Source organism: Pinus tabuliformis, chromosome 6 (assembly GCF_031772625.1).
Source record: "Pinus tabuliformis cultivar Carrire ecotype Pingquan chromosome 6, CPIR1, whole genome shotgun sequence".
Taxonomy (NCBI): Eukaryota; Viridiplantae; Streptophyta; class Pinopsida; order Pinales; family Pinaceae; genus Pinus; species Pinus tabuliformis.
This window is the reverse complement of record NC_142292.1, coordinates 1,053,178,815-1,053,192,176: the sequence shown is the minus strand read 5'-3', so window position 1 is coordinate 1,053,192,176 and position 13,362 is coordinate 1,053,178,815. Positions and strand designations below refer to the sequence as shown.

General features: G+C 34.9%; 1 protein-coding gene across 1 annotated transcript in view; it reads left to right on the top strand.

Annotated features, from left to right (window-relative positions):
• The first annotated feature begins 1,455 nt into the window (after positions 1 to 1,455).
• The window catches only part of HEXO3 (beta-hexosaminidase 3), a 315,121-nt gene continuing 303,214 nt past the window's right edge, over positions 1,456 to 13,362 (top strand). Inside the window, exons 1-2 of the mRNA XM_089424925.1 lie at positions 1,456 to 2,418; positions 5,105 to 5,179. Of these exons, the coding sequence (XP_089281051.1) occupies positions 2,029 to 2,418; positions 5,105 to 5,179 (465 nt within the window). The 5' untranslated portion in view covers positions 1,456 to 2,028. The remainder of the gene's footprint in view (positions 2,419 to 5,104; positions 5,180 to 13,362) is intronic.

The following is a 13,362-nucleotide window of genomic DNA, read 5'->3' as shown; positions in this document are numbered from 1 at the left end:
ATAAACTATGCTTCTCACTTTTGAGTGGTTTACCCACCTCACCAAACCGTCTCGGGCCAATGGCAGGTTGGGTGGGGCAAGTGGGTTCCCAGACTAGAAATGCATGTAACCACATTACCTATGCTGTATAGTTGTAACCACTTGCCAACAAATTGCACATGAACACTGTTTTATATATGTATTTTAACGTATGCATTAACTGTGATGTTCCATACAACATTCACGTGACTTTGTATCCTTATTTATTATTTTTATTTATATATTTATTGTAAAAATAATATATATTATCAGCGTTAGTGTGTGGGAAAATTATTTATTGATACCTCTAATGTGATTAGCTACTTTTAGGAGACTTTTTAAAAATAAAAATTTATGTTATTTGCATGTATATGTGAATATACAAAATTATTTATTGATTTTAAAAAGTAAAGGTTGACAGGACTTTTTAATATGAATATTTTGTTCTTTTCGGTATATATGTGAATATAAAAATATATTTATTTATTTTAAAAAACAACGGAATTTGACAGAGTGTAAGTATATTTTTTTATTATTATGATCATTGCTTATCCATGATGATAAGTAAATTTTAGGTAATATAATTTGACCAGAGTGTAAGTATATTTTTTTATTATTATGATCATTGCTTATCCATGATGATAAATAAGTAAATTTTAGGTAATATAATTTGACCAGAGTGTAAGTATATTTTTATTATTATTATGATGCTAAGTAAATTTTAGGTAATATAATTTTAGGGGAGTGATTTTAAATGATGGAATTTTAAATAAAATGTAAATTAATTTATATTAATAATAATTTTATTATTATATTAAGTGGAATAATTCATTATTATTGGTTAGCATTTGCACATGCAAGTTGATTCATTATAAAGGAACATGTATTTTCTCTTATCACATGATTATAAATTTTAGACTATTATTTTGTTTTTGAAGGTCTTTATATTTTGCATCATTAACTTATTTTTTATTAAGTTTTAAAAAACAAATTTCTACATCTTAAACTATTAACCTATTTCATTATATCTTAGAAAAGAAATTTAACAAAATCAATTTTGTAACAAAGCCTATAAACTATTTTGATTAAGTCAAATGAGTAATTTTAATTTATATTAATAATAATTTTTCAATAATTTGCAACTTCCGTCGTAAATTTTTCACTTTAAAAAAAAATATATATATATATATATATATATTTTCTCTTTTCTATCCCAAGTTTTTTTTACTGTAAAAAGAATATATTTATTCTTTTCTATCGTAAGTTTTTCACGTAAAGAGAATATATTTTCTCTTTTCTATCTTAAGTTTTTCACCGTAAAAATAATATATTTTCTCTTTTCCTGTATCTCACATCACTAAGTTCTTATATATTTCCCTATTTAATCCAACTACTTTGTGGTCAATAGTTGACATAAATATAATAATCTGTTTATTTAGATATTGCACATGCAGCGTTGGTGTCTCTGGTAGTTTCTATGTTTATTTTTGGATATAAACAAAGTAGAGTGCGAGGTATCACACGGGAGTGTGAGGTACCAGAGAGAAAGGAGTGCAGACAGTAGGGAAAACGATTCCCAAGATCTTCCACAGGTTGCGGAAAAAATGAGATCACATTTTCTTGTAAGCGACAAACAAAGAGAATGCCTTATCTAAAATAGATTAATCATGCTCTTCCCTCAGGCAAACCCAAGTTTTGAAGACATACAGTATCACTGTATCTTTCTATTATCTTCCGTGTCCAACTTTGAAGGCATACATTATCACAGTATCTTTCAATGAACCTCCGTGTCGTTAAGAGCGTTGAAATCGGCTGGCCCGTATTTCAATAAAGGAAAGTTAGTTTTTTCCCATTTTGTTTCTCCGTTTGTGTTGGAAATTGGATTGAAATAAGATTCGTAAAACAGGGATTGGGTTTGAAGGCCATTTTATTCCCTACCCTGTTCAAGACCATTTTATTCCCTACCCTGTTCAAGACGAGGGCAGCGTACAGTTGCAATAGACCTCCACAATGGCTGTAAGGACCTGTGTTGTTAGGGGAGCCTGGCTTTGGTTGGCTGTTATGACAATGTGGAGGTCGGCGTCTCTAGCATGGTCGAGTAGCGAACATAATATAAATATAGAAAAGATTCCCATATGGCCAATGCCTGCAAATGTAGAATATGGCATGAATGCGAACTACATTTTGGCTGTCAAAAAGAACTTCTCTGTGGCAATAATAGGGCACTATCCTAGCTCTGCTCCCGTTTTGCAAAGAGGGATTTCCAGATTCCTCAATACTATTCATCTTCTTCACGATCAGATCGAGATGGTGGAGGAGGATGGGTTGACTGACAAGGCGGCAGGGACGCTTTCTTCTCTTCGAGGTCTGCGCATCAATGTCGAGTCTTGGGATGACCAGGTACCAACATTTCGCTTTCTTATCATGTGATATATATTCATAGAATATATATATATATATATATATAATTGGTAAATATTTATTACATGAATACGATACTGAGTTATAGATTTAGTAATTTTTAAAATTAATTGGATTGAGAACCGAAGACATATTGTGAATTAAAAATCTAACAACGGGTATTGTTTCAATGCTCCAGTGTGATTAGTGATTTTTCCTGAACGTTCAAATCTTCCAAAGACATGTGTTACTCTGCCTTAGGCAATTTGGTCTCTGGAAACTGTAGAAGTTGTAAACAAAAAAATAATTTCATATAAATAGATTCTCAACATTAACATGAATAAACAAAATTAACATGAATAAACAAATTTTTTTATGAGGCGTATTAGCTGGTTTAGTTGGTTTAAGTGGTGTTTAGTCCCGGCCAAGTCACAAGTCCAAAATTGCAGAAGGAAAGGTTGATGATAGAAATCACTTTAAGTTAAGGATATAAATCACTTTATTATCAAACTTCAAACTTCCAAGGGCGGCTGACGCCCGTTGAGAAGCTTAGTTCCTGCCTGACATCAGCCTGGTAGTCCAAAAAAGAAAAAAATTGAAGTAAAAATAGATCTCAATGTTAAAATAAATAAAATTAACTCTAAAAGAAAAGTCGAATCCTGGATTGATCTTGAAGGGATCTTTCGCTTGTAAGCCGAGTGCAATTCATTTATCGTGATGCTCCACAATCTGAAAGAAAAATAGATTCTGAAAGTTGACATAAATAATTCACATACTGTGAACCCCAAAATCAACTCCAACAAAATGCTATGCTGCAGACGCTGTGAACACTAAAATAATGTGAAAGCAAATTTTCAACCTTAATTCGGAAATCAACCCAACAAGATGCCATATTGCAGAAGCTAGAAACAGAAAACAATTTCGAAGTAATTTTTGACCGTTGCACAAAACATATGAAACTGTTCGTATAGCAATTCTAAAATTTTGCCTGGAATAAGTTTACCAGAGAAATGTTTCGCGGCTCCTTGGCCATCTTGTATTTGGAAACTGCCAAAGCTGGAAACAGAAGATAATTTAAAAAAAATGTGAAAGAAAAATAGATTGACGTTCATATAAATAATGCATATGCAGTAAATTTGGAAATCTAACTCCCGAGGGAATCTTTTCATTGTAATCTGGTTACATTTCATTCTAATACATTATACTTCTAGATGGGGGAAGGGCATGACTAGGCAGCATCTGATTGAAAGAAAAAATGAAGGATTAAGAGTTCACTAGTTTCGAAAATAAAGTTCTACATACTGATATAAATAACCCACTTATTGATTCGTAAAACAAAGGATTTATAGTTTACTAGTTTCATTAATATAAAATGTGAGGAAATTAGGTTATACAAATTGATATAAATAACTTAACTCATAAATTGGTAAATAAGGGATCTATAGTAGATAATTCATTGATTAGTAAATAAAGATTTTATAGTAAATAAAATCATTAATCCATAAAGAAATGGTTTAAACCTTTTTTGAAAATTTAATAATTCTCTATTCTATTCTTGGTGAAATTTCAAGTGCAATACCTCTCATAAAGAAAGTCTTCTGATGTCTTCAAGGCTGGGTCTGCTTACTGTGGATAGCCAAGACCAATGCAAACCGCCCATGCCAGTGCACTATAATGCTAAATGAAAACTAGCTAAGAACTCTGCCTTCAAATTTGGGTTCAAGATGTGATTGCTTACAATGCCAACTAGATAAACAGGCCTCTGTTTACCAATTTGGAGCTCCCAAAATCTGTTGTGACAGCTCACATAACCAATGGTAATGGTGTGCTGGTCATTAGCTTGGAAACAGAGCACAAGCTTTTCCCACACCAGCATATCCCACAAGAATATATATGAACTGTAGGTATAATTTTCCAGCAAATTTATAGGTATGAGATCGCTGAAATGATGCATGTACTAGTCAGCTAACCAACCAAAAGCTTTCAGTGCTGTAGTATGGTTTACAACTATTACTCAGAGGAATATACCATAACCAGCATACCACGAATGGATGAAACACTGGGAGTGTGATGGCATTGAACCAAGCAATATAACAATGAGTTAAAGCCCAACGTGGATGACTGTTGCTAATGGAAATGGTCTGAAGTTTCCACATAAATACGCCAACAATTTGAGGGTTAGTTGACTCTCAGCAATTAACGAATTAATAAATAGAATGCCCAGTCAAATAACGAGGCTGGTTGTGCATTCACTTAACCCTAGCGATATTACGAATTGAAGATCTTAGATAACGCCGTGATTCAGCATTGCATCGAATTAACTAACAAGAGAATCCTGGACAGGGAATCCAATGCTGTGGGTGTTAGGAGAATATATGGCTGTAGGTAATTGAATGCAAAAGCACTGTCCGAAGTAGTTTTATCTAGTAAGAAATCACATCAAATTGAAGCTATTACACAGCCAAACTCATTCAGATAGCTATTAACACAGAGACAATTGAATTTTTCTTCTGGGTGATGTTAATCGCTCATTATATGGACTTTTAAAATCCATTTCTAGGTATCGTCTGGTTATTAAAATATTCTCTTGTCTTTTTAAGAAACACTTTTCAATAAAATTCAAAATTAGATAAAAAATGATGAACTGCCCTATTCAAATTAACTCTTTTTTATTCTGTTTTGACAGTTACAGTTTGGTATAGATGAATCCTATGAACTCAAAGTACCAGATCCAGACTCTCCAAACCATGCATATCTGAAGGTACGTGTCACCAAATTTTGGTTCTAGTTCTTTAGATTTCAACGGCACAATATTTTTCTGCCTTGTAACTTGATCACAAAATATCACCCTTTTAAATAAACAAGAAGAAAAGTAGCCAATGTACACAACCATGCTAAGGAAAAAAATGCTACAGTATGAAGGGCACTATAAATTTAAGTTCTAAAGACTGATATTCTTTGCAAAGCCCAGATGTCCTGATTGATACAATGGCCAAAAAAGACAATGCAAGCTGAGGACCTTGAAAAGTTGAATGTCACAGAGTGCCCTTATATTTTATAGCCCTCAATGTCAGAGTGCCCTTGTATGTTTTAATTCTCTCCTTTGGTTTACTGGTTCTTAGGTTGATACTTGCAACCAGCATCATCAGTTCCTGGACAACGAAACTAGTTTGTGGCAGACATTTGTTGTGTGCAAGGTGAAAATTTTTGTCCTGAGATTTGACGCATGGTAGGAGGAAAAAGGACTAAGGTCAGTCTCATTTGTTAGGGCTTATAATTTGGATGGTCCCCAAGAGGTGCCTTGCTTATCTGAAAACATGGCTACTGCCTCTGGCATTCCACTAGCTGACCCGTCAAACCTATGTGTAAGAGCATCAAAGCAGTCAAAATTCCTGTAGTGCAATAAATCTGTGCCAGTCAATAACATAACAAAGATGCTTATCAGAAGGACTAATAGAAAGCACATTTAAAACCATGGCCTTGCCAGGAGTAGTGGTCAAATTCTAGTAAATCAAAGGTCCAGACTCTTGGTGCTATGTTCCAAGGTCTCAAATGGGCAATTGTTCACTCTTCCTACCCTGTAAAGGGGCCATCCATCAGTTCCTGTACTCAGAGTGACATCTTGACTAGTAAGTTTAGGGTTTTCTCGTACACAACAGAAGGAGCTCCTTACCATGAACCATTTAGACATTGCTGGTAAGAGTACCTATAACTGAACCTTGATCATTTGAGTTTAGAAATATTCTACTATGAGATGTTTAACATTTAAATTTTAACAAGACATTCTTATACCTTAAACTCCAGGCATGTTCCATCATCATCATAACACAAATTTCTCAGATGGACTCTCAAGTTCAGAAATTTGATTAATGAAAAGGTTAAATATATTGGTGGAATTGCTCCTCAGGCTACTTTTGCAAGAGCTGTTTTTTCTTGTCCAATTTTGTTGTTCGCAGCCTTGATATGTCGACCTTCTGCCGGTATTGCATATTTTTTACAGTCTACCCTAAATAACTCTGTTCATACTCACATAAAATTTCGTTAATCAAGATGGAACAAAAACTAAATATGGGATCCTGAACTGTCATAAAAGATTATGGGTTATTTGTACAGTTGAAAGTAGAGACTAGTTGTAACAGGCTTATATTACATTAAGAAATCAGCAATCTATAGCATTAACGGCAAGCCAGGAGACACAGAGCAACTTCACCGTATTGCAATTGCTGCAAAAACATTACACAGTTCACTTCCAGAAATCTCCAACAACATAACTGTTAAAAATCACCTCTTTGGGCATGCCAACTTTAGGTTGTTTTCCATTGAGAATGTCAAAAGGGCAGGCCAAAATATAAATCATAATGTAGAAAGTTTTCTGGAGTTTGTAATTTTTATATTACTCTGCAGTCAATTATCAATTATGTAAATTTCCAGCTACTAGGCATCTAAACTTGGTCTCTTTCAGGTGGCCTAAACCATTTTAGCATTTTGTGAACCAACAACCGCTCTTCCTCTCATCTTCCAGATCTGAACCAGTGTGAACTCAAAAGAGATCTTCTCCCTTAATATTGGAGATATCTTTATGCTACCTTTGTTATTTTGTGTAGATTTGTCCCATTTTTTTAATATGGGCTGTGCTACTACCTGAAATGGTGGGTTCATTTTTTCCATTTCAGAGGCATTTCCAACATCGTATCTACAATTCCCATTTCATTTTGCATTGTCTGGCATCACATCTGCTATTCCTGACATCATATCTGCAATCCATGGCATCAGATTTGCAATTTCCAACGTCAGATCGACAATTCCTGCCATAAGATCTGTAATTTCTGGCATTGGATTTGCAATTTCTAGCATCAGAGCTGCAATTTTTGATATCAGATTTGTGATTTTCAACATCAAATTTGTGCTTTCCTTCATGAGATCTTCAATTTCAGCATTAGATCTGGTTTTGAGTGCCACATTTGCATAATTTCTATCATAGTGTTTTGTCATGGCTCCCCATTAAACCTGTAGCGAGTTTAGGGATTCCCAGGACTCCAACCTTGCCCAAATCTTGGTTGAACACATGCAAGAATGTCTTTTGGTAGAAATTCTTGTTACTCAACAAAAAACAACAGGCTTTTCAGAGTAAAGTGATGCAAGATATGATGAGTATGTTCCAGTAATATATGACCACTTAGCATCAGGCCCTCCAACAGACATTGCCAAAGGTATCCGCAGTGCCCAGCGCTTTTCAATGTGGACACAAAGCTTTCCATTGCTAAATTTGATAGAGACTTAATTGGGGATAGGTTTGACTTCATAGGATTCACAGTTTGGAAGCCTACTATGACAGACTGTTAAAACTTAAAAGACCCTTGTAGTTGAGGTCCACACGGAAGAGCTAGTGGCTCGCGACCTACAGCCAACCTCCAGTTAGAACTTGCGATGATTCCAAAGATGTTGTCTGCAAGTGGTTCTACTTGTTAAGGTACAAGGATGTGATGCTAACCATTACCTCTTGGTTTCTCATTTGGTGTAAAAGTCCTGAAGCACAATCACAAATCCCCAAGGATGACTTAGATAAACTACCAACAGTCACCTCAGCAGCCAACCTCCAATTGGCACTTTGGATGATTCCAAAGATGTTGTCTGCAAGTAGTTCTACTTGTTAAGGTAGAGGGATGTGATGTTGATCGTTACCTCTTGGTTTCTCAATTGGTGTAAAATTTCTGAAGCACAATTGTGAAACCCCAAGGGTGACTTGGATAGACTACCAACTGTCACCTCGGTAGCCTTATCTTTCTTTCTTTGGGCTAGCTTTGCTCCGGTGCAAGGGGGAAATCCCTAAGGTAAAATAAACCCAAAATATAGTTGGATACGTAAGGAGCAAAGGGCTTGGTGTTGATTTTTGGGTAGCTGTGGGAGGTATTCCCCAGCTACACAAGTTAAAATCAAAAGAAAGAAAATTAAATTAAATTTAAGTTAAAATTAAAAGAAAGAAAATTATATTTAATTTTAAATTTAATTTACAAAGAGACATGCCTATTTGGGGCAACCTAATATCACTATAAAAAGTCCCCTGAATTGGGGTAACCTAATATCACTATAGAAAGTCACCCGAACTTCTCATTTACACTCATCCTACGCCCATCACACACTCATTACGCACATATTTCTCTCTCTCACACATGTAGGAAGTAATCTAAGGAAGAGGTTGAAGTTTCTAAGAAGTTGAATTTTCTGTGTGTAATTACTTAATGATGTTCATATATCATTGGAAGTAATTACCAGATGCAGAAATTCGTGTTTGTCTAATTAGCACTGGAAAATCAATATGGTATCAGAGCAATATGATTTTGCAAGGGAAGATACGTGTTAAATTTTTGGGTTGTTACAATATTTATGTAACAACATATTTACTTTTTACTCCAACCTAAATTTATGCAAAGAATTCCATAAATTATGGTGGGCAATAATTCTTGGTAAATTTGTTTAATTATTGTAATATAAAGAATATACTGCATATTTACTTTTTACTTCTCCTAAATTTATGCAAAGAATTACATAAATTATGAAGGAACAATTTAACAAAGTCAAACACTATGTGGGTGGATTATAGCCTAATTCTAATTGAGTAAAATACAAATTTTAATATGAGGAGAGATTTAACCTCATAGCACCAATGAGTAAATGGTTAAATAATATGTTTGGGGTGAATAATGACATAGATCCACTAGTGTTGATATGAAATTAACCTAGGAGATTTAAAGGGCATCTCAAAGGTCTCTCCCAAGATCGAGCAATCATCTAAGATATGCCAAGAAGTCTAGACCATGCTCGTGCCACTTGAAGTTGGATCAATTGGTAGCTTGGCTGAGATGAAATATTCCTGAATAATTGATATCATAGAATAGGGCTGAATCTAAGTTGCACGATATGGGGAATCAAGTACGAGTTTCCGAAACAGGTATGGGTACGAAATGTGACCCCCCCCAAATTTTGGAAACAGGGAAACATGATATATATATATATATGTTAGGACATTTAAGAAATGTTATGTGCAGAATAGGGCTGAATCTAAGTTGCATGATACGGGGAAACAGGTACAAGTTTCCAAAATGGGTACGGGTACGAAACGTGATCCACAAATTTTGGAAACAGGGAAATGCGATATATATATATATATATATCTGTATGTTAGGACATTTAAGAAATGTTATGTGCAATCATAAATCATAGTCATACATGATACACTATTACATTATGATTACATTGTCCAATGTCATTGCATTAACTATAAGTCTATCAATTATACATGATGATGAAACATACTAACATCACATTTACTCATGAATGATCACATAATGAAAGTAGTAATATCTAAAAATAGCCTTGATAAACCACAACACTCTTCCTCTTTTTTCCTTTCTAAAATCACCCCTTTCCAGGTGAAACGACTTGCTCAATTCGTGTGATGAGAGAATGAGGCGAGAGTCTTTTTATAACTTGTGAGAGACATCTAGAAACATGTAATATCCCAAATGGGATATTTGGCTAATTTTGCAATAATCTAATTCAACCAAAATTTCTCCATAAAATTACCATTCAATTTACAGCTAAGTTGCCGGAAACGGCTACCTCCAACCCCAAAACGGCGTTTTCCCGTTTCGGATCCGGATCCGCGTACGAAACGCCGGAAAAACGTTTTTGTGCCGTTTTTTTTTTCTGGAAACGGGAATTTTTTTTCGCAGCCGTTTTTAAGGCGTTTTTGTCAAAAAAACTTGCAGTTTAAAAAAAATGAAAACGTTTTCAGGAAATTTTGAAAATTATTTAGAAAATTTAAAAGGTTTTTCAAAAATCGTGAAACATTTTTGGTGAAAAGTTCGTCGAATCCGGTGAGTGGAATCATCTATAGGCTAGTGGAATTTCCAATGTTGGAATTCGAAATTTGTCAAACTTCAAACCAGGCCAAACAAATTCGTCTTAATTCGGTAAATTCCAAGGCACATTTAACGATGACTTTGAATTCCGGCATAAATCTGCAAATCAAACACTTAGCTAGGGTTCATTTTCAGCGCAGGAGGCACAAGGGTTACGAGGGAATAGAGGATGGGCCAACATTATTCTGAAGCCTCTGGATCAGCTTGTAAACATTCTATGGATCCTCTGAAAACAGACTCTGTGCATCCATGCCAAAATGGGCTAGTCCGACGCCTCCATTGTCTGTTGTACGCCCATATAGTGTTCAAGTATAACGACCTTTGTTGTTCGACCCCCTATGCGAAAATGACAGTGACGTCGTTATGCATTCACACAATCCTTCATTGTTCTATCTTACGAACTACGGGTTGCCCCCACAACAGAAGGTAACTGAGTTCGTGTAACTTGTCGATATTGCCAACACATTACTTTAACCATAATCAACTAAATACTCGGCTATGTTAATTAGCATTATATAAACCTAATATTTATTATTATTACTTTCAATTTCATATATCAATATAAATTTATATGATATTTTATATATATAAATAAAATAAATATAAAATTTATTATAAAAAATTATGTAATTTAGCTGGTTTATATATATATATATATATATATGGGGCAGCTTAATTGATGATCAAAATATGAGTGCTGAAAAAAACTGAGAGATGCAAGGTTGCAAGGTTTTAATGAGACGACACACTGTAGACCCATAGGTTTAATATATATATATATATGTATATTTATTACGTGCCTTTTCCTGCCGTATCGTATCCAGATTTTTTGAAAATTTGCCGTATCCGTTTCAAACCCCGTACCCGTATCCGTTCCCGTATCCGTTTTCTGGTAACTTAGATTTACAGAAGATTGCCATGTAAAATATAACAAATAAAGTGCATGCAATATGATGAGTAGAAAAAATCTCAACTTTTATTATAATGGAAAATTGGGGTTTACATGCTGTTACAAAAAAAATGGCTGAGATGGGAAACTGGCCTCAAGAAATCTTCTCCAATGTTGTGTTTGTTGAAATATGTAACTAGGTTCGGTCTTTATAATGACATGTGATCATGATTTTATGTAATTGATCTAAAGAAGAAAAATAAAATTATTTTGTTATGCTTGAATCATGGGTTTCATGCTCAAGGAATTTTATTTTTATAGATAAAGCTCCCATTGAGAGCTATTAGGATTGGTCATCAAGTCATAAAGTCTATTGAGTCAATGTCAAGTATTGAAGACCCAATTGGGCATGTTATACATTGTAAAAAGAGAAGTTATTTGTGTCACAAATCCTCCAAGACCTTGTCATAAGTACCTCATCAAGTCGGCCTTAAAGGGGGATGAAAATGATCTAGAATGGCAATTTGGCCTACCCCATGGCACAAGTCGGCTTATTTTCTATGGGTAGATCACTACATATTGAAAGATCTCGACCTCTCTCATGGCACTATTCGACCAAGGATCTGAAATAAGAAGTGTGAGAATCACAAGGAGAATAGCCTCATAACCAACAAGAAGAAAGGGAAGAAAAGTGAAGAAATTTGGTACTATTTTGGGTCATCCTCCTCACACGTGTGACAAAAACTAGGGTTTCTGCAGTAGGGTTACACTAGTCTTTGTAGACGCCAAGTGGAAGGTCACTACACCAACAGTCTTGCTTGTTGACGTTACAAGGAGAAGCCCTCAAGTCAAACGAAGAAGGAAACCATCATCAAGATCCATAATTCAGCCCACACGTGTGATCTTGCAGAAGTTTCAGGCAGCCGAGAATTGCAGGGCTGTGGAAGAAGGCTGAAATACCAGAGTAGTCGAAATTTGTAGTGCTAAAAGTCAGTTTGACTATTGTTGACTTGGGCAAGAAGAAGAAGCAATGAAAAAGGGTATAGTGACTTGATCTTGGAAAGGTTGATAAGTCAAGGGTCTTGGTCTTGGAATTGATCACTTGAAGTTTCTATAAGAAGAAGAATTTGTTTGGGTTTTCCTCCCAAGTTGGAAAGGTTTTGGCCCCTGCTGATCGCCTACATCTTGTGCCTCTTGTCTCATTATTGTTTATTGTTTGGTAGTTGTTTGATGAAGAAGAGCACTATAATAGTTCAAAAGAAGAACCTAATCTAAAGAAGTAAAAAGTATTCACATGCAGTTACCATTGCTAGAGAAATCACCTTTTGTTTCATGCCATAGATTTCTCAATATGGTATCAGAGCTAAGGTGACAATCAAGGAAGGGATGTTCAAGAAGGGACACTCAAGCATTTTGAAGTCAAGATCTACATTACCTGCTTAAAGGAAGTGTCAAAACCCTAGAACGATCTAAGAAGAAGTCTTGGGATCCTTGCTCAAGCCATTATCATGGAAAGAGACCACAAAGACCCTACCTCTACTCAAGTTGAAGAGATCTACAAATCAAAGTAACTTGAAGTCTACTCATCCAAGAGAAGCAAGATCAAGGAAATTGTCATCATCATTGACAAGGACGTTGTCATCATCATAAAAGTTTCTAAGGTGATCTCCCTCTTGTTGGAGCCAAGGATCACACTTGAAGAAAACTATCTTCGTCAAGGAGAAGTTTTCTATAATCCATATCATCATCAAATTCAAGGAGGCAGCAAGTTGAAGAAGCATCTTCAAAAGTAAGTATATTTATGTCTACATCTAAGTATATCTATGTCTACATTTGAACCTATCAAAATGTCTTTTTGCAAGGAAAACAAGAAGTTGGCTGGGGCTTCAAATTTTCTTTCATGGAAGAAAATGAAAAATCTGAATCTCATAGAAAATAAGGTTATGGAACATGTTAAGGGCTCAATCACCAAACCTTCAAAAGAAGATGTTGAAGCACTTGCAAGATATTTGAAAGGGGAAGTAAGGGCTCAAAGGGTTCTCATAGAATCCATCAAGGATCCCCTCATTTCCTATGTATCTAATTTTGAAAGTTTAAAATAAATATATGACAAACTGGTAGAGTTGTTTTTCG